Genomic DNA, 23,089 nt, shown 5'->3' with positions numbered 1-23,089 from the left:
TGCTTAAGTGAGCAGGTGGATTCAATTTTAAATGGTCTCATTATGCAAAATAGGAGAAATGTAGATGTTGTTTGCAAACCTCAATTAACATTTTGTATATGATTTTTCCCCAGCAGTAAATTTGCTGAAGTACATTCAACATCAAATTAATTTGGGTGCCTGTTCCAAAAATAGTGTACTTCATCTTATCGTTGCTTGGGTTCAGACTTGTAGCCACTGACAGAGAAAAGAAGGGTCTGGCCACGAGTTGTGTAACCAACCTGTTGTGGCAAAGGCACTTTCCCTGATTTTGACTTTTTTTTTACACAGAAAATTGACCTGGTTGCTTTAGTTTCTCCATTGTTTGCTGTGAAATATAATCTGCAGCCATTCTAGCTGTTCTATTGTTTAAAATCTATTCTATAGGGTGATGACTGTTTTTAGAAACCCCAGAGCCATTTTTATTAAACTGGGACACAGACCTAAATTTGGAACAGTCAATTGTAAAGGTTTTTATTCCCTATTGGTTGCAGTCACCTTGATATAAATCCTATAACAGTATTGCAATACTCAGATGGATTTATAAAAAAATAAAATACACACAGACATTATTGTACTGAAGGTTAATTTGTGGTCAACAAGGATAAAATAAGGTGGCACTGATGCAGCAAAGCGTAGCGATAAGTGAATCTCCCTTACAAGCAACTGTTAAGTTATGCAATAGCACACTTACTAAATGGTCATGTGTTGATTGATGAAATGAGAATATGTATGCTTCTGTGAGCTAATATTTCACAATTATTATGGAAGAGGAAGATAGGCAAGCCAGTGACCTACTGTCAGTTATATTGTGGTGGTTGCTGTGCAACTATTGAATATGATCCCAGGATGTTTGTCTAAATTTGACCCTCCCCTTCCTGTCCTCCCACGACCGTACTTCCAATAGGCTAAATCTGCTGTCGTGTCTATACTGCAGCAACTTAAATGTCCGTGACCTCTTAAGAGGGTTTGAATATAAAATTCGGGATATTGTAAACTCCACTTTTGGCATTTCTAAAAATTAACTTTGGGTCAACAGACAGAGTTGAACTTTATCTCACTAAGAACTTTGGTTGACAATTATGTCTTCTGTAGATACCTCAAAATAGTAGTAAGCCTTTTAAGGTGTTTTAATTTAAGTGGTAAAGCTGCTCTTATTGCTTTTTAATGGGAGTTACAGGGCTTTGGTGTTGCTTGATGATCACCACCTCCAATTATATTTCTAAGCCAAGATGTTGTCCTGGCTTGGAGGTAATCTTGTCGTTACTCATCTACTGTCCATGTTATTGTAGCTGGTGGAGGTTTTTGGCTTTTGAGGTGCTATTGATTTTTTGCTGAATTGCTGTAGTCCATACATACCGCTGTTATACATTGAATAAGTGTAGTGTTATATTAAGCTAAGCCTGTGGAGAGTATTCTATTATAAATGCTTGAGGGAGTCCATGGCTGATTTGCTTCTTACTGAGTGGTATTTTGTCTTATGTTGCCTCTTGTTCCAGCAGCTGTTGAAACATAGAATAGTATAGCATAGGAACAGTTCGGTCACAATGTTTGTGCTGAACATGATGGCCAAGTTAAAATGATTTCATCTGTCTGTACGTGATCCATATCTCTAATACTTGCACTTCCATGTGCCTATCTAAAAGTCTCTTAAATGCCATTATCATATCTGTCTCCACCAGAAGCCCTGGCACTACTTTCTTGCCCCCCCATCACTCTGCGTGTAAAAAAAACAACAACTTACCTTGCTCAACTCCCTAAAACATTCCCCCTCTCACCTTATAGCTGTGCCCTCTAGTGTTAGACATTTACACCTTGGGGGAAAAAGATTCTGTATCCTATCTATGCCTCTTATAATTTTATATACTTCTATCAAGTCTCCCCTCAAACTCTCTGACGTTCCAGAGAAAGCAATCCAAGTCTATCCAACCGCTCCCTTTAGCTGAAACCCTCCAATCCAGGCAGCATTCCAGTAAACCTCTGCACCCTCTCCAAAGCCTCTACATCCTTCCTGTAATTGGGTGACCAGAACTGTATGCAATACTCATATGCCTAACCAAAGTCTTAGAGCTGCATTGAGAATGTATGTTGGCTAACTTTAATAACTATGTGCATTGTGGTCAATTCTAGCCAACTAGTTCCCTTGGAAGGAACTGCACATGCTCATTTACACCGAAGATAGAAACAAAATGCTGGAAGAATATTTAGTTTAGTTTAGAGATACAGTGCAAAATTAGGCCCTTCGGCCCTCTTAGTCTGCACCGAACAGTGATCCCTGCACATTAACACTATCCTACTAGGGACAATTTACACATGCACCAAGCCAATTAACCTACAAACCTGTACGTCTTTGGAGTGTGGGAGGAACCCGAAGATCTTGGAGAAAACCCACACAGTCATGGGGAGAACGTACAAACTCCGTACTGACAGCACCCGTAGTCAGGGTTGAACCCGGGTCTCCGGCACTGCTTGCGTTGTAAGGCAGCAACTCTACTGCTGCGCCACCATGCTGCCCGTTTCTCTAACTTCAAGTAACCACTGCTCTCTCTCTTTCTTTGCCCCTCCCTCACCCTAGTTCATCTAATTTTTCTGTTTGTATGCCTCATTCTTGGTTATGGAGAAGGTGACAATGAACGGGTGACGTTTCCCCACTACCCCGACCTTCGGACTTTTTCTCACTTAGTCAGTCTGAAGAAGGGTCTCGACACGAAACGTCACCCATTCCTTCACTCCAGGGATGCTGCCTGTCGTGCTGAGTTACTCCAGCATTTTGTGTCTATCTTTAGTTTCCTTGGAATACTTGTTCATAAAAATGACTATTTTATCAAGGTATCAAGAAACAGAACTGTTCCAGGTATTCCTATTAACCTGCCCAGAGTCAACTCTCTTGAATACCAAATGAAGAACAATTGTATGTCTAAGAAAGAACTGCAGATGCTGGAAAAATCGAAGGTAGATAAAAATGCTGGAGAATCTCAACGGGTGAGGCAGCATCTATGGAGCGAAGGAATAGGTGACGATTTGGGTCGAGACACTTCTTCAGACTTAATCCTAACCCGTGTGTAAAATTGACCCTTGTGTGTGTAGGATAGTGTTAATGTGCGGGGATCGCTGGTCGGAGTGGACTCGGTGGGCCGAAGGGCCTTGTTTCTGCACTGTATCTCTAAACTAGACTAAAGAAGAGTAAAAGAAAGCTAGGATAGACACAAAATGCTGGAGTAACAGTGGGGTAGGCAGCATGTCTGGAGAGAAGGGATGGGTGACGTTTCGGGGCAAGACCCTTCTTCAGACTTGAGTCAAGGCAAAGGGAAACGAGGGAAATAAGAACTAGAGTTGGGGTAGCGATGGTATGGGTCAGTGGCATGATTTAATGAGAAAGAGAGAGTGTGAGGATGTTTTGGGAGCAGCTGGTACGATAATTAAGTCAAAGGAGTTCCAGTAGATTGTGTGAAGTGTCTGGAAACGGCTGCATGGTTCAAATATCCTCAAAACTAACAGGGGAATTACCTGTTTTATTAGCTGTTCATCTTCGCATTTTCATTCTGTTCAGACCTTCCCATTCCCTGGCTGTGAGCAAGTTACTGTAATTTAAAGTATCTGATAATGTTGCAAAGATGCATTTGTAAAGATGGTGCTATATTTTTTTTAAACCACCTAATGATTCAAGGCCGCCTTGTTAAATTAACATCTTTCTGAAATAAACAACCATGTTGCCCACATGGACATACTTTTCCATGGTGTGACACGGTTTGAATTCAACAGTCCAGACTGATTTAAGTTAATGTGTAAGAAGAAACTGCAGATGCTGGTTTAAACCGAAGATAGACGCAAAAAGCTGGAGTAACTCAGCGGGACAGGCAGCATCTCTGGAGAGAAGAAATGGGTGATGTTTCGGGTCGAGACCCTTCTTCAAAGTCGGAAGAAGGGAACTGTCTCGACCCAAAACCTCACCCATTCCATCTCCAGAGATGCTGCTTGTCCCGCTGAGTTACTCCAGCGTTTTGTGTCTTATCTTTGGCTTAAGCTAATGATCCCTGACTGTGTGAATTTTTGCCAACAATGACAGATGCTGGTTACCCATTTGCAAATGAGAAGCCCTAGCATATGCTGTGGAATTTTACACCTTTTTCCATGACAGATGGATGCTAATAGCATCTTTTTATTTGCGTTACAATTACTGGGGTAAATTGACTGTGAAGGTACATGACTTGTATGCTAGCTGCATGTCTGGAGGAAAATAATTTCTAAATAAACTGTTTTGTAATTACCCCATTGGTTCAATTGATAATGTAATGGTTGTACAACTATGTGGATAGACTAATTTACAATGGGATATCAGATTTTCCCTCTGGGATGGGAATACATTTGCAGCGTTGACATGGTTAGTAGAAAAAGCCCTGATTTACATCTTTGGGATAGTGAGCGTGTTTTAAGCATTGAAATGGGGTAGGTCTGACTGTGGTTTTACGGTGTTCCACACAATTAAGTAGCCTTGTTGACATATACCGTTCAACAAATAAAGATTCTGCCCATTTAGCTTGTTGCAAAAGTTAAATTGGTCTTCAAATTCAGATTGGTCCTACAAAATGACTGTGATACCCATGACCAACTAGTTAGTTGAGGTGTTAGTTAGAACACCAGGGAAGCTCCCTGTCATTTTGAATAGTGCCATAGACTTTTAGTTCACCAGATAGGATCTTGGTGTACTCCATCCAGGGACCCCAGCAATCTTCCAGGTGAGGCAAATGTTCACATCACATGCACCTCTTCTAATCTCATCGACTGCATCTGGTGTTTCCAATGTAGCCTTCTATACATGGGCGAGACCAGGCATAGACTTGGCAACCTTGGACGGCCTTCCCCCCCCCCCCCCCCCTTCCATCCTGTGCTCCACCTGGACCTACTTCCTCCCCTTCCACCCGCAAACCTCACCCACAATTCACAACTCACCAATCCTTTTTTCTTACAACTTCTGCCTTTTCTTCTTTGGCCTCTGTTCAACTACCTGCATATCAAATGAAAATCCTTACCAATATCAACCGATTATCTACCAGGTTTTATCCTACCCCTCCTTTCTTCCAGCTTATGCACCCCCTACCCCAACCTAATATCAGTCTGAAGAAAGGTCCTGACCTGAAATGACATCTATCCATTTCACTAAAGATGCTATTTGACCTGCTGAGTTACCCCAGCATTTTGTGTCCAAGCTCATTTGACAATTGAGCACATTCTTGTTACTATGTTAGCATGATATCCTGAGTAGACACAATAAACTGCAGATGCTGGTGTAAAATAAAGACACACTGTGCTGGAGTAACTGCATTCAGACTGCATCTCTGGGCACATGGATAGCCAATGTTTTGGGCCAGATCCCTTATTCAAACTGATTGTAGGAGATGGGAGAAAATTGTAAGAGAGGTTGTGCAGGCCAAAGCCTGGCAAGTGATAGGTTAGAGATAGACACAAAATGCTGAGGCAACTCTCCCAAGTCTCAATGCGGGCCAAGTAGCATCTCTGGCGAAAAGGAATAGGTGACATTTCGGGTCGAGACCCTTCTTCAGACCAACTCATTGCTGACCCTTGGGCTGAAGAAATGTCTCCTATTCCTACACACTGAGGGCAATTTTACAAAGGCCAAAAAAGCCTACAAACCTGCGGGTCTTTGAGATTGGGAGGAAATTGGAGCACCCTGAGATAACTCACGCAGTCACAGGGAGAACGTGCATGCACCACTCTCGAAAGCATCCAAGATCAGAATCGAACTCTGGTCTCTGGTGCTGTGTGGCAACAGCTCTACTCGTTGCACCACTATGCCGCTCTGTAGACTACATCATGATTATGTAATCAGGCTTTGAATATACCCAGAGCATAGCATTATAATGGAAATCCTTTATTCTGGAGATATATTCAACATGAAGTAATTGTGATCCAACGTCATTCTTTAACCTTGGAATAAATGAAGCAAATGATAAATGGAGATCATACATGGATGGTTGTGCAATTTGTAACTGATTAGAGATCAGGTTTGGCTTGCCGTAGGAAATTAATCTGATTATTTTAAGAAATAAGTAATAGTGTAATATTGACTTTTTGATTGCAGGAGCAGCTAGTTATCATTCAATATAATCGCTGGAAGTGAACAAAATGTAAATATATGTTTAGCATTTGAATTCAGTCGCTCTAATATCAAACATTACACATGTGAATTGTCAAGCCTGAAATCAATAGACCCTTTTTGAAAATAAAGAAATAGTTTTGCATTTAGAGCTACCACACGTAACCAGCATCTTTCTCACGGATTGCATCGTTATTTGAAAAACACATTTTGAATTGGTAATTTACAAATATTATCATTTGGCTTATGCAAGTCATTTTATGGAAAATTGCTCCCAAGCTAATATACCCCAATATTATTTAACTAATTCCTGTGGAATAGTCAGTAATAATGTTGATATAGAAGTCAAAATCCCCAAAATAGTTACATTTTGCAAGCCCAGGTATTTTTAGTTTATTAGTCAAAGAGTGATACAGTGTGGAAACAGGCCCTTCGGCCCAACTCGCCCACACCAGCCAACAATGTCCCAACTACACTAGTCCCACTTGCCTGCGCTTGGTCCATATTCCTCCAAACCTGTCCTATCCATGTACCTGTCTAACTGTTTCTTAAACAATGGGATAGTCCCAACCTCAACTACTTCCTCTGGCAGCTTGTTCCATACACCCACCACCCTTTGTGTGAAAAGGTTACCCCTCAGATTTCTATTAAATCTTTTCCCCTTCACCTTGAACCTATGTCCCCTGGTCCTCGATTCCCCAACTTTGGGCAAAAGACTCTGTGCATCTACCCGATCTATTCCTCTCATGATTTTGTATACCTCTATAAGATCTCCCCTCATCCTCCTGTGCTCCATGGAATAAAGACCCAGCCTATTCAACCTCTCCCTATAGCTCACACCCTCTAATCCTGGCAACATCCTTGTAAATCGTTTCTGAACCCTTTCAAGCTTGACAATATTGAGACTCATTATGTTGTGTAAATCTCATGTCAGGGTATAAAATGTATGATAATTTTGCACATCCATCCATTCAATGACATTCAAGTGATACATGGCTAGTGTCGAGGAGCTCAGACAACTAATAACAAGAACTGCTTGAGACTACAAGATTCTTTTATTAGATTATTTTGGTATTAATAATGGAAATTATTCTTTAAAAATAATCAAATGGGTATTTACGAAGAAAAAACTGATGTTGGCACATTTTTTCATTTCTTTTAATAAATACCGGTGCAGGAACAATCCATTGTTGAAACCACCTGCAATTTGTGCAATGTACCTTTAATTTAAAATAACCTACACAAATAAATTTTGATTCAAATAATATTCCTTGTGTGTGTGAGCCTTCTCCAGTGGTGTATACTCATCGGTCTACAATTATGGATTTTTTTTCTTTCCATAATTGTAATCTGAACATAATTAATTCACCTTTTCAAGCATATTCTTCACACAATAATTTAGTAATTATGACTGTTTAGTTAATTTGAAGGATATACCAACGTTAAAGATATATTATTAAAGTAAAACAGCAAAATGCAGAAATTACATGGCAATGTAATAGTTGTGCTTGGGTTTAAGGCTTCACAGTATAGAAGTTTCATTACAGCTGCTTTACCATTATTTCAGTGATTATTGGCTTTTATTATTCAGGCACGAGTAGCCTTTCTCCAAGGAGAGAGAAAAGGTCAGGAGAATCTCAAGAAGGATCTAGTCCGGAGAATTAAGATGCTGGAATATGCCTTAAAGCAAGAAAGGTGAGCACTATGATCCTCCTATCATCCCTTTCCTCCACCAAGAATATTTTGGTATTACCTAAAAAGAGAAATAATACTTTGACTTCCTCTTTCATCTCGCATCACCATTTTGCTATTTAATCCCTCCAGCCCTTTAGTCTTCCATCCATTCACAGACCTTCCCTTTTCTTCTTTCCCTATTTATTTGTATTTTTCAACTTGTTTATGTCCCCTACTTTTCCCAGTTCTAATCAAAACTGATTTGATCTGAAATGGCTTGGGTATTTTTTTCCCATGCGCCGCCTTGCCTCTGAAACATTCCTGTTTTATTTTCTGTCTTCCAATAATTTGCTCCAAAAAGTGTTCAAATAATGGAAAATGATTAAAAATAACCCAAGTGGGACTTGAAAAGGTAGAACCTAATAAGTTTGCATAATAAAAGTGATCATAATCGGTTGTGTTTCTACAAAACATGAATATGTTGCAGTTGGGAGAGAAGGGAACAAACCAATAAAACACCGCTCGTGTGGTAATAATTTTTTTTGCATTAAAGATTGTGAGCCTTTGCTCTGGTTAACTGGTCTTGGAAATAATGTGTTCAGTGTTCTCATTTCCGATTCATCAGTCAAACTTCTGGGAAATTCCAGGAAAATAGTGAATGACTGTGAGAATGCAGTAGTAGGGAGCCTGTACTAGTAGTGAGTAGTAGTGACTCGTTAGATGAACAGACTTTTGAATGTAGTACTGAAGAACTGCAAGGCTCTTGAGAATTTTATCAGACAAGACTTGATGTCTTTAAAAAAAAACGTTCGTCTTTGATAAAACATAGAAACATAGAAAATAGGTGCAGGAGTAGGTCATTCAACCCTTCGAGCCTGCACCGCCATTCAATATAATCATGGCTGATCATCCAACTAAGTATCCGGTACCTGCCTTTTCTCCATACCCCCTAATACCTTTAGCCACAAGGGCCACATCTAACTCCCTCTTAAATATAGCCAATGAACCGGCCTCAACTACCTTCTGTGGCAGAGAATTCCAGAGATTCACCACTCTGTGTGAAAAATGTTTTTCTCATCTCGGTCCTAAAAGATTTCCCCCTTATCCTTAAAGTTTATTTTCAACCTAGTTGCAAAAACATCTTGCTTAAAACATGTTTAAACAACTTGCTAATAAAGGAAGAAAGTAAATTTACATCTGGCATACTTGTCAAGAAACCGTGAGATTCGCAGAAATTAATTCCAGGTTGACTAAGGAAATCTTCTTTTCAAATTATTATTATTTAAATTTTTTTAACCTGCTATTTTCTTTCTCCCAGTGATGCTGTATAAATGCTTTTTTGTGAGTTTTATTTTATTTCAATGTTATTTTCCAGGACAAAGTACCATAAGCTGAAGTATGGAACTGAACCAGTTCAAGGTGACACAAAGCCAGACACGTCTGAATCGGGTACTCGAGCTATTATGCATGCTTTTGTTAAAATCTAATTAATATATTTAACTGAAGTCGCTGTTAAGTAGATTAAGTAGTCAGCATTTTTATAGGACCATAAATAATGAAAAACCCCTCAAGATGCTGCTGCACTCGCTCTCCTTTCTCTGTCAGTGTACTCTAGAACTCTATGATTTTCTTTTGTCCCTTTGAATTTGTTAATGCGTTACAATCAGGACTTGGACTATGGCCACTCATCCTGAACCTGATGTACTTTCCAGTACAGTATCAAAAATTAAGTCCGGCAACTTGAGTTAGGTTCGGATCACTTAGCTTCAGTTTATGCGTGCTGTTTGGCACGTTTGTAAATCATAGTCAGGCAGCACAGAAACAGACCCTCAGCCTGCCAGGTCCAAGCTATCCCATTTACACTAATCCCATTTTTATTATTCACCTACTTGCAATTTACACTGACCAAATTAACCTCCCAAGCCACACATATCTAGGAGGACAGGGGGGCTTCTAGAAAAATCCAATTCTGCCACAGTGGAGTGCGCAAGCTGAATGGAGAACATGGCTCACTGGAGCTGTGAGGCAGCAGCTTTACTAGCTGCACCACTGTGCCATCCACAGTTGCAGCTTTGTCAAATTGGCACCTTTTATTAGGAACTATTTGGTTCTGCTCATGATGTGCCCATCCTAACTCATACAAACAAGTTGATCTCCTTCCTTGTTTGTAATGATAGAGTGCGATACGGTGGAATGTTTCCCTGCTGCTCTTGGTCTATGGTACCTCCTAAATACGAGGTTCTTTGCTTGCAGATCTGTTCTCAAATTGCTCTATCTTATGCAATGGTTTGTGTTCTTGAAGTGATGATGGACTTTGTCTCGTAAGAACTTGTGGCGGTCACTCTATTAATGCTTTACCGGATAGACAAATCTTCAACGGGTAGATTGGTGAACACATGGTTTTATTCTTTGTGTTTGGTTTGCTCGTCATCCACTTCAGACCTCGCCCAGCAAAGTAGTTCTCCATAATTCATCCAACTCAATCTCTGGTGGTTCTACCGAGCCGCTCTTAGTTATAAACATTCAATTTCCAAATCAGGATAGGTAATATGCCATTTCTATTTCCCTGTGCTCTGCCAATAAGACAGTAAGTAATCAGAAAGAGGTTTCCTTGCCTATGTTTGTGCTGATGTCATGAGAATTCATGGCATCTGAAGTCTGTATTGTGCGCTGTGCACAACAGTACTCCCAGGTCTGGTGCCTCTGCCCTGCTGCTGGCAGTGGATGAACCCAGGGGTCTGATGGAAAGAGCCCGTCATATTGTCTAAAAGGTATAATTCTATGACTATGATCACTTCAGAATATTGATTTGGCTGAAGAAAGGTCTCGACCCAAAACATCACCCATTCCTTCTCTCCAGAGATGATACCTGTCCCGCTGAGTTACTCCAACTTTTTGTGTCTTTTATTGCTTTGACCAGTCTATTTTGGTTGAGGAGGTGGATTGGTCTGGGAGCAACTTTGCCATACCAATATTTATCTTGATGCCAGTTATCTTATCTGGTTTTGTCTCTTTTCTATTTTAAGTAGGGTTTATGGAACAACTTGTTTCTGCTGATTGTATGCCCCTTCGTGCTCATTCAAACAGGTTGTACTCCTTGTTTGGAATGTAGAGTGAGATTTTCTGGGCCTAAGGTTTACAGATTATGGTATTCAAAGTGGCATCTAGGACAAACTGGAAAAGAACAGCACGTTTCATGAAAGACATTAGTGATTCAGTTAGGCTTTTATAATCTGATCATTAGGGTCACCATTATTATGATCAGATTTTTTTTTAAATTAGATAATTCTACTGAATTTAACTTGCACCATTGTTCATCTTTAGTTTGAGCCAAGCTGTTGGATTCATCACAAACCCTCCTCAGTGGGTTTGTGATGAATTGGAAATGAAAAGCAACCAGCCCTGTTCCAGACATTACTGCAAGGGAAAGCTCTCAAGTTATGGTCCTGTGGACTGTCAGCCAAGGCTGCATCTTTGAGGAACTCCTAAGATTGTGATGACTGATGACCCCAAACCTTCTATCAGATGTGATTTTGGTACTTAAAATCTTCAGTATCTACAATAGGCATGCCTAGAATTTCACAATAAGCAATTTCAAATTCAAAAATCTTAAATCCGTGCTGTTAGTCATGTAAGCCTCTGATTTACTAGTCTTGTAACTAATCACCGTGCCACCAGTATGCTATATGTTTGCATTTAAATTTGAATTTATGTACCTGCTGACAGTAATTTCACATTGTGGAGGTCCATGTAGCTGGCCGCAGTCCCATTGCTACACACATGAAGGCTGCTGATTATCTTTTTTCTTCCTTTTAGCCACCTAGGCTGAGATACTAAATCCAGTTATGAAGTGGCAGTGAAGACATGGGATGTTGTCAGTTAACTCTAATCAGGCTGGAAATTGACTGCGAGCCCATCTGCTGTGCTAATTAATTTCTGCGTTATCTATACCTGCTGAAAACCCACTGATTTTGAACCTGCAATGCTTGTTTTTTTTGGAAAGGATAATAGCGTTCAAATTCAAACATGATTTGTGGTGAGGTGGTTGTTGTGTTAGTAGCATTGATCAAACAGTTTGGAATTTCAAATTGCACAATTGTAGGATTGCCTGTTAAAGAACTGCTGCAACTTTGCAGTGAGATGTCCATATGCTATTTAGTACTTTAATTGGACTATATGAAGATATAAATTTGGAGTTAGAGTTAGCCACTTGGTCTCTGAGGCCCAGCTCTGCCATTCAATAAGATGGAGTCTGATCTAATTGTAACCTTAGCTCTGCAATCCCCTCTATCCCTGATAACCTTTCCTTACCAAGAATCTATTTGCCTCTGCCTAAAAATATATATGTTTTAAAACTCTGCCTCCATTACCCTTTGAGGAAGTTAGTTTCAGATATTAAGAAACTTCTGAGAAAAAAAATCATTTTGCCTCACCTCGGATAGATGACACCTTATTTTTAAACTTCCTAATTCATAATTAACCCAGAAGAGGAAACCTACTGCAATGAGTTCTTAAGATCATGTGTGTTTCAATCATGTCCCCATTCACTGCTGAACTCCACCAAACAGCTGACAAGCTTGTCCAAACCTTTATAAGGCATTGGCCCATTTCAGCAGCTAATCTAGTTGAATGACTTCAAATGCATTTGCATGTTACAATAAATAAGACCAATGCTGTACACAATATGCCAGATGAGGTTTTAAGTCTTCTATAACTGAAGCATAGGATCCCTGCTTTAGAAATCAATTTCCCTTGCAATAAACAAAAACACGCTGTTAACTTTTCAAATTACATTTCCAAATGTACACTGTAAGTTTCCAGGTACATGCTATCGTTGCAAAATGTAATCAAGCTGCTATATTTTCAAGAAGGATCTGCAGTTGCTGGAAAATCGAAGGTAGACAAAAATGCTGGAGAAACTTAGCGGGTGCGGCAGCATCTATGGAGCAAAGGAAATTGGCAACGTTTTGGGCCGAAACGTTACCTATTTCCTTCGCTCCATAGATGCTGTTTCTCCAGCATTTTTGTCTACCTACTATATTTTCAACCTGCTCCCTGTTATCTTAAAGAAATGGGAGATCATAAACAATGCTTAATGGCAGAAATTAATAACTGCTCACTTTAAAAAAAAAAAAAAAAAAAAAATAGCAGATTTCACCAGAATCATGTTAAGGTACTTGACTGGGAGCCTTTTGGTAGGATGGTTTGAAGGAAAAAATTCCTGTCTCTGGACTTGCACAGTAGGTTACAGTCATTACTCATCTTAATCTTTGGATACGCCTGCAGTAATTCCTCAGCGTGGACTGTCAGACTCGGTGAGCTTTCCTCTTGTCATAATCTCTGGACCAAAGCTCTTTGCTGTCCATTTCACAAGTGCTTAACTGTACTGCAATTCCTTGGATAATAAAGCTGTGTGCCAATCTTACAGCATGACACAATTTCAAATTGCAATTTGACAGCCGTGGAACCTAAATTCCGCTAACTAATCTAATTAAAAATAAGTTCTTATTCATGCTGACCATGTAATGAGCAGATTGTCTTGTTCCTGCCAGTCATGCAGTGTAACCTGAATAATGTGATATCTATTTGGCATCAGTACTAGCTGATGAACATTTAAACAAGAAAAGTCCCTGCCATCTGCCTCTAATGCTTCTTGCTATTGCCTAATCCCCCAACACAGATATCTTGAGGAATCACCATTGGACAACACACTGATCACATTTTAGTCGGCAGCAAAATGCAACGCTGATCTACAAGGCTCATGGATCCAATCCACAATTGCAAAATTGACCCCGCACAATTTAAATCTATCCAAGTTGAAGTGAAAGATGGTAGTTTTACTGCCATCTTGTCAACTTCAAGAAAACTAGCTGGCATGAATTTGCAGTGAACGTGATAGATTTCTTCAAACCCAGTCTGTTTACATTGATCAGTTCCATTCATTGATGATCCAAATTCTTCTTAGTCTTCTTAAAACAGGAAATTGTGCTGCTGTTTATTGTCATTTTCTTGTTTTCAGGCATTATTCCACTTGCTCTGTGGAGTTTTTTTTCTTCAAATGTCTTTTGAATTATAGTACCACCATTGATCAATATGCAACCCTCCCTCTCAAAAAAGTAATATTTAGCCAAAGGTTTAAATGTCCTGCTAATAAGGAACAAAAATATAATCCGATATCTTGTATTTCTGAGATTCATTTGGGATCTTGGCCGCTCCATCAACTTTTTTTTTGTGTTTTTAGTTATCAATAATGGCCCTGATGTATCAACATTAGAACAGAACTGTCCATCATCGTGGAAAGAAGGACGCCAGCTATTAAGACAGTAAGTGGCTCACTGCCCCCTGTTTCTGATGCACAGCAGTGGAGTATTCTTTTGAAACGGAAGTGACACTGTGCATAGATATCTAAACTATGGATCTAAAATAGCCTTTACCTCTGACAATCCACTACACAGAGCTGAGAAAACTTGACCGTCTTGAGTTTTCTTAATACCTGTTGTTTTGTCTTGCATGAGTTTGGGGTACTGGGCATAAATGTTATAAATTTCAGAATCTCAGAAGTATATAAATGCTAATTTGGAACAACAGGAGTTGCTCGAATCAGGAGTTCAAGGTATATAGAAAATTAATAGGAACTTGAATTTGAGTATTCTGTGACGTGCAGGTCGACATGCAATGCACTAAAGTGACTCCCAAAGTCACATAAATCATAGAACCGTATGATTTTGAATAGTCACAGTCCCACGGCAAGAATGCTGCTTGTTTGCTTGCACCTGCAATGGTATTTATTACAACCTATGCATAAACCAAGCAGAAAAACATTAAAATGTGCTTGTTATTTAATGTTGGACAAATATATCCTTGTCTGCAATGCTGTTTCTGTATTTAAATCACAAAGGTACAGCAACCATTTCATGCCAAGCATATTTAGTCTAGTTGTTGGTGACATTCTCTGAAAACTTCCATCTTGTAGATCTAACTAAATATTATGTATGCGTTTAACATACAAAAACTAGTAGACAACTATCTTAGTGATTCCCTGGATGTTATCGTGAATAGTTTTTAGTATAACTTGGTTGAAATCCTCTCTCTAGCCATTAATTCTCTCTTAATTTCTATTTCCTTTTCTTAGTATTCGGCAGGATTTTATATGTACTGATTCCTTCTCTGTTTTCCGGACCTCATCTCAGCAAACTCATCCTCAAGCAATGTCTTTGTTTCTCTTCCGATTCGAACTGGGGCTGGTGGGTTCCTGACTTTGGATAAACTTGTGTGTATGAAGGTTGGGATTTTGGGGGTTGACCAATTAGAAAGATGAGGCCAAGGCACAACGAAGGTATAAATCTAGGTTTCAGCACAACTTAACTGAACATGAGTTGGGGCTGCCATAAGTTCTGAGTGGGAATAAATGATTTTGTGTTGACACAGATAAGTTGTTAGAGCCTTGTCTCTAATTTACTCGAGACACCAAACTTGCAAAAATTGGTTGTCCCACTCAGCAAGACATTAGGGGAGAGGTATTACAGCAGGAAAGTGTGGACAAACAAATGCTGTGGATGGAGTGACCCACTTTTAATATAATGTCATTTGTGACTAAGGGACATTTCAGGGACAAATTCAGCTTTCAAACTCTATTTTATGGACTTCTGGAAAGATAAATATTGATTTGAAAGCTGAAGCATATTTCAGAGCTTTAAGGGGCTGTCCCACTGCGGCGACCTAATTGGCAAGTTTAGAAGAGTTTTCCCTCGACTCATACTCGCAGCATGGTCGACACGAGGTCCTAGGAGGTCTTTGTAACTCTCCTTCATGCTCGAGAGTAGTCCCCGCTTACTCGAGGTCTCAGCTAGTTTGCGGTGTATTTTTCAACATGCTGAAAAATGCCTGCGAGTTAAAAAAAGGTCGCCATGGAAAATGATCGATATTTTTTTTTACTCGTAGGTTTAGTCGTAGTAGGTCGACATGTCATTCGTAGGTAATCGAGGGTAGTCGAAGGCAATCGATGGTAGTTGAAGGTAGTCGTAGATAGTCTTCAACATAGTAAAGGGAGGTCGAAGGAGGTCGTCTACATAGACGAAGGAGGTCTTCAACATGACACTTTCCTAAACTCTTCTAAACTCGCCAGTTAGGTCGCCACAGTGGGACAGTCCCTTTAGAGAGGAAAGTAAGATCGGCAAATATGGTGGTCATTTAGAAAAAAATTAAATTAATTATATCCAAATGTATTACTGCAAGGTATTATTTTAAACACACGCACTTTGTTAAATATACTTCAACAAACAAACTGCTGAAGGAACTCAGCAGATCAAGCAGTAGTCCGGAGGCAAAGGGAACGTCCATTTTTCAAATCCTGGTGCAAGGTCCTGCCGCTTAAGTCGATTGTCCCGCAACAATTGGTGCTACCGAGGATGTTCTCCGCTGTTATCCTAACTGATCCTAATCCCACCTCAGGCTGATGTCGAACTAGCACTTGGGAAATTGAGCATTATGACCAATAGTGTATACTGGCATGCCCTGGCAACTTCCTCATAATTACCTGGGGACCCCAACCAGGCTTACTAGTAGATGTATCTACCTAACTACCATCAACACATCAACTTCAACACTAGAGGATCCAACACACTTGGCCATGCTATATGATCATCAGGATACCGGCCTGCTGGTCCATCCCATTGGAAAATCTGACCACCTGGCTCTGCACTTCCTGTGTACAGATAAACTGGTGAAATGGACTCCAAACTTCGATCGGTGAGGCAGGGGAGTGATTGTAGGACTGCTTCGAATAGGTAGACTGGATCACGTTCACAGACCTAAATGAATATCCCGCAATAATCACTGATTTCATAAATGCATGGACAGATGTGCCTTATGAATCATTCCAAGTCTTCCCCAACCAAAAGTCTGGGATGAACCAAGAGATTTATAATCTGCTGAAGGCTAGATCTGTGCCGTTTAGGATTTGATCCAGTCATACAAGAAGTCCGGGTATGCTGTCCTGAAGTTCATCGTGAATGTGAAGAAATGATTCCAGACTAAGCTGGAGTTGTAGACACTCAACAGCGGTGGCAGGGCTTGCACACTGTCATTTCCTGCAAGGTGAAACCAAATAGCATAACTGGCAATGACGTGTCAACACAGGTGCACTGCAAGGCTGTATGCTTAGCCCTCTGCTCTACACTCTACGTGCAGCTAAGCATGGCTCAAATGACATTATAAATTTGTCATTGACATCACTGTTAATGGCAGGCGATTAGTCAGCATAAAGGAGAGTGATAGAGTACCCGGTTGAGTGGTGCTGCAACAACAACCTGTTCAATGTTGTCAAAACCAAGGACCGGAAAGAGGAAGTCAGAAGACCACATGCTGGTTTGTCATCGGTGGGTCGGTGGTGGAGAGAGTCAACAACTTCAAATTCCTCAGTGTTAATATCTCGGATCATCTGGGCCAAGCACATAGATGTAATCACAAAGAAAGCTTCCCAGCACCTCTCTTTTCCTATGTATAAAGCATCCCAACCTGAAATGTCAACACGTCCTCCAGCGTTGCTGCCTGACCCATTGAGTTACCGTGTCTGTTACTATTTGGTGTCTTCCTCTATTTTCCTGGTAGTTTAAAAGAGATTCAGTATCTCGCCAACTACTATTCCACGGATGCACTGTAGAAAGTATCCTGACTGGTTGCATCACAGAAAAGCAAGGGGCTGCGGAGATTGGTAGGCTCAGCCTTCTACTCCAGCGAATGTATGTACATGAGATGCTGCCTCAAGGACTGCATCTGTTAAATGAATCACAAGACATGGGCCAATCCCTCCTCTCACTGCTACCGTCAGGCAAGGGGTACAGGAACCTGAAGTCCCACACCACCAGGTTCATGAATGTCTACTTTCCTACATCCGTCAAATTCTCGACTGACACAACCCTAATTTCTCATTATGTTTTGCACTAATATCTTTTGCCCAGTCTTTCATTTCAATGTCTTGTATAATTTGCTTTCTCAGTCTAAATGCTGTGATGACGTTGTGCTGCACCTATTGTACCTGTACATATGACAATAAACTTGATTTGACTTGGCCCAACCCACCACGTTACTCCAAAAGTTTGTTATTTTGCTCCAGATTACAGCATCCGCAGTCTCTGATATCCGTGAGGTACCTGTAGTAGTCTATAATTTCTCCCTCCACTATGAAATTCATGTGAATCTGAAGGCAATTTTCTTGTTGAAATCTTAGAAAACAATCATCATGGGCTACAGAGTGAGATCTTTTAGAGGTTTTGCTAAGAAGTTTTAAATGTACCAACATGTAATTCTTTTCGAATGTTAACCATTCTAATGTTGCCACTCATTGCATACAATGCTCTGAACTTTTCTTTTTAGATATTTACAGGAGGTCGGTTATACAGACACTATCTTGGACGTGCGAACAAAGAGGGTTCGATCCATGTTGGGCCATTCCAGTCCTGAACACAACGGAGCAGCAGAGTCCAACAGCATGGGACAGATTCTCAATGGTGGTGACTCTCCATTAGTTAAACAGATAGAAGAACAGATTAAGCGGTATGTAGCTGAATCAAGAGGGAATTATTTTCTGGCATGCTCCTAGATACTGTCCATTTATAGGCCCATTAGCCGTGAGATTCTTAACGCATAACAAAGATATACCCACATTTGCTTTGACACAGCTGTATATTAATGCAGTTAATACCCTTGGTTGTATCTCAAAGCTGCCTTGAGGTTTTCTTTTATTCAGCCATTGTGCATCCCAGTGGCTTTTAAGAAAGTAGAAATATGGCTCTTTCATGAATCACTGCAGTCCTTCTGGTGAAAATACTACCACAGCAATAGTCAAGAAAGATGGGAAGTTTGTAGATTGGTAAGCTTCCCAAGCAGTTGCTGTTATTGCTCACTTTGTTGGTAAAGGTCTCTGGTTTAGGAGGCGTTACTGAAGTTATCTTGGTGGGTTACTCTTAAGACATTTTGTATAAAATACACAATACTGCCATGGTGTTCCGGTGGTGAAAGGCATGAGTGTTCAGATTAGTAAATTGGGTGGAAGTAAAGTGGGATGTATTGGCATGTGTTATATTGAGACTCTTGAATGTTTTTGGAGCTGCATCCACTTAAGTAGAGAATATTTAAAGATACAAACAAAAACATTGTCTTGTGGAAAGACTGTGGGGAATCTGAAGGATATTTGTTTACTGCTAGATACCCAGACTCTGAACTATTGGAATTGCATTATTTATGGTACTGTTACGTTTCTGGTCAATATTGATCCCCAGGTTGATGTTGAGAGACTCAAAATGGATAATACTATTAAAAGTAGGTGGTTAGATTTTTGTTGTTGTTAAGCAAATGTCACGTACCATGCTAGTACATGCCCATATACTGAAGTGTCAACAACCTTGTTTGGCTGCTTTTGTTCATCCCCTGATGCTTGGTCAGGAGTTTAAGAATAATTACCTACATGGAATGTGCAAAGGAAAGAATGTGGGAGCAGAGTTGGAATTCCAGTGAAGAATTAGTGAAGAAAAGTAAATGTATTGTGAATTTGACTTGGGAGCAACAGGCTAGAATTTGGAGCTTTAAGATTAGCAGTTCTTAATCTTTTATCCTTTAACGGTAACCTTTGAGTAATTTGTTTAATATCTCATTTGGTGGTTGTTAATTCTTTACTGACATCCAACAATCATTTAACAGCCTATGGTTCAATTTACTAAGAATGACTTGGTCATGTTGGGAGATGAGGTGGAGCTCACTGTAATTTATTAAGGAGAAAGGAATCTTGATGTTTTAACTGATGGTTAATAATCTGCCAGTCTAGGTACAGCACCAGGATTTTATCTTTCACTCTGCGTGCTTCTGTTCTGCAATGCAATAAATTCTCTCAGTAACTGAGTGAATCATCTTTGGGATCGCTGGTCCATGTGGACTCGGTGGGCCGAAGGGCCTGTTTCCGCATTGTAAACGAAACCAGCTATTTGAATGCAAGTGTTCTCTGTCAGTATTCATGCACGACCTACTTTGCATCTTGACTCGATAACTTTTATTCCCTGCTCCCTTGTGTGTGCAATGAGAATCTGTAATTAGGTCAATCTTTCTGTGCCGTCCACTTTGTGACAGTAAATTCACATTCTCATCAGTCCCAAAAAAATCATAAAGTGATTCTTTGGCTATATAATGCATGTGACTAAGAGAGATGTGGGAAAATGTTTACATTTTATTTGCTGTTCCTCTGCTCTGCTGCATTGCCTGTCATAATTCGTTTCCCTCTATAGGTCTGATAGTGTGATGTTTGGCTTCAATATCGAGATGATAAATGTAGATTATAAACATGGCGAGCACAGCTCTACACCCTTTCTGCTCCATTCTGATCATTGTAAGCAGGACTTTATAACAAAAATGTAAGAAACGTCAAAGACAATTTATCAAAACTTTGCACACTGGTATTTAAAAATAAATTAGGTCTGATAAGAGGGTGAAAAACAAATCTTCATTTTTAGTTTAGTTTAGAAATACAGCGTGGTAACGGGACCAATGATCACGCGTATACTAGTTCTATCCCACTAGGGACCATTTACAGAAAGCAATTAACCTACAAACCTATACATCTTTGGAATGTGGGAGGAAACCGGAGCACCAGGGAAAACCCATGCGTTCACAGGAAAAACATACAAACTTCATACAGACAGCACCCACAGTCAGATTTGAACCCGTCCCTAGCGCTATAAGCAGCAACTCTACCGCTGTGCAACTGTGCCGCCCCGGCTTAATATAACTGGTCAATAAAAGGATCATAAAATTAGCCTCTTTTTGCTCTCTGGTCTAAAAAATGAAAAGAGAGTCATATTACTTTTTTTTAAAATTGGTTTAGTTTAACGCTTCTATCTGACTTTTACAGAAATGCAGGCAATGAGTCTCGGGATGGGTTAAGAAAGTCGATGCTGGAGAAGATGCCTTTCTTGCGGAATGTGGATGATGATAGTGATGAGGATGATGATGAATTGGACAGCATTCCATCAGAGCTCTCTGTCACGCAGAGACTAAGTAAGAAACAAAGGGTAAGCAATGTATAAGAAGGAACTGCAGATGCTGGAAAATCGAAGGTAGACAAAAATGCTGGAGAAACTCAGCGGGTGAAGCAGCATCTATGGAGCGAAGGAAATGGGCGACGAATAGAACTGAAGAAGGGTCTCGACCCAAAACGTTGCCTATTTCCTTCGCTCCATAGATGCTGCTTCACCCGCTGAGTTTCCCCAGCATTTTTGTCCACAAAGAGTAAGCAATGGTGCCTTTAACTTGTCAACTTCTCAGATGTTTTATTAATTTCATGTTTTACATGTAGAAGGTGAGCATTGGGTTCAGAATTAAGATAAATTAATTTTACCCAGACCTGTTAAGTCAATTTAATAGTCTGAAGAAGGGTTTCGGCCCGAAACGTTGCCTATTTCCTTCGCTCCATAGATGCTGCTGCACCCGCTGAGTTTCTCCAGCTTTTTTGTGTAACCTAAGTCAATTTAATAAGTTTCCTGTCTTTGTTATGGTATGGAGCATTTGTCCTGACAAGACCTAGCTCTACCTCTGCTCCACTCTTCTCAATGCCTCGAAGTTGACATTTTGTCCAATATCCAGTCTTGCATAAAGAAATATTTCTACTAACTAAATATTGGGACACCATCATCTGTTGCTTCCTATCTAATAAATACCTCGGTATGACTCCACCTCTTTCACTAGCAACCACCTATAACCAACTCGGATTATTCATAATGAATTCTTTGACAGCAATATAAATTTTAGATCACATCCATGACTCTGTATTTCGAACCTTGCATTAGTCCTCCTCTGTCTCAATCCATCATATGGTGTTATTTAAATCTTGTTGTTTGTTGTATCCCGACCTAATTACCAGGGGGCGAGGGGATAGTTTCTTGTCATTACTATCACAAGCTATTATTAATCAATCTGTCTAGATCCAAAAACTACCCATGGGAAAAAAAAAATTCAAAATGTTCGAAATGATCGCTCTTTAAAAAATCCCTTGTATCTTGGGATTCATTCGATCGGTTTCAATCCTTGCTAGTTGAATGAATGTGAAGGTAAGCAGGACAGATCTTGTTGGAAGTTATTTTCTTGATGGGTATTGAGTGGTGTGCTAAGACTGCCACCATGTCATTGATTTTTGCAGATGTCTAAATGCTGAAAAGAATTTACCTTGACAGATATCCATGTTTGGTTATTTCGTTTTTTGATATGGGTGAGGTGGCTGCAGAGTTCTACGCACATGTGTTTTGCAACACTATCCTAGACCCAATGAGCGATCTCTGCACATTAACACTATCCTACACCCACTAGGGACAATTTTTTACATTTTCCAAACCAATTAACCAACAAACCTGTACATCTTTGGAGTGTGGGAGGAAACCGAAGATCTCGGAGAAAACCCACACAGGCCACGGGGAGAACGTACAAACTCTGTACAAGCAGCACCCGTAGTCGGGATCGAACCCGGGTCTCCGGCGCTGCATTCGCTGTAAGGCAGCAATTCTAATGCTGCGCCACTGTGATCGCCCTAAATTTTATTCCAAAATATATGAGCGCATAAATGTGGCTTGGGTATTAAACGAACAAACACATTATTCTAAAAACTCATAAATCAAACCCATATAAAATGGTGCCTGTAATCATTACGTTTGAAGAGGATTCCAGAGCACAAAAGTCTCATATCCTCCAGAGATTATGCCTATCCTGCTGAGTTACTCCAGAACTGTGTTTTTCGCAAGATTCCAGCATCGGCAGGTTCTAGTCTGTAATCAATTAAACCTATTTAGGAAATATGGCCATGGAGATAAGTTGGTAAAATGGTTGTTAGCCATTCAGGTGCCTCGCTTGATTTTGTATTTTGGGTACAAGTTGGTGTTACTCGTGAAATATCTGTAATTACAGATAGGCTCTGAAATGACCGCTGTTGATTCGGGCATGGACTGCGAAACGGTGGATGCTCTGAGTGAATTTCACTTCTTGGACACTGAAGAGGATGAAGAAAGGACTGAAGATTCGAGGCACTCGGGGGATGGGAAAGAACTAGGTAAGATATATCATAAATGGAATCATAAATCATAAAAGTTGAAATGAGTAAGTTATAGTGAACATTCTACTACGATTGGAGAATTATAAGATTAGAGATTTTCACCTCATTGCATCTTCTACAAAAATGAATTATTTCAGTCACATAGACCTGAAGTAGGCAACCTAGAAAATCAGATTCAATCCAGTGTCTCTTCTAGA

At 40.1% G+C, this 23,089-nt stretch overlaps 1 protein-coding gene across 1 annotated transcript in view; it reads left to right on the top strand.

The window, feature by feature from the left end:
- LOC129714055 (striatin-3-like) overlaps positions 1-23,089 on the top strand; it is a 54,304-nt gene that overhangs the window by 5,553 nt on the left and 25,662 nt on the right. Inside the window, exons 3-8 of the mRNA XM_055663513.1 lie at positions 7,725-7,828; positions 9,183-9,256; positions 14,049-14,130; positions 18,182-18,361; positions 20,706-20,865; positions 22,748-22,889. Of these exons, the coding sequence (XP_055519488.1) occupies positions 7,725-7,828; positions 9,183-9,256; positions 14,049-14,130; positions 18,182-18,361; positions 20,706-20,865; positions 22,748-22,889 (742 nt within the window). The remainder of the gene's footprint in view (positions 1-7,724; positions 7,829-9,182; positions 9,257-14,048; positions 14,131-18,181; positions 18,362-20,705; positions 20,866-22,747; positions 22,890-23,089) is intronic.

Source organism: Leucoraja erinacea, chromosome 38 (assembly GCF_028641065.1).
Source record: "Leucoraja erinacea ecotype New England chromosome 38, Leri_hhj_1, whole genome shotgun sequence".
Lineage (NCBI taxonomy): Eukaryota > Metazoa > Chordata > Chondrichthyes > Rajiformes > Rajidae > Leucoraja > Leucoraja erinaceus.
This window is presented reverse-complemented; position numbering and strand designations above follow the sequence as displayed.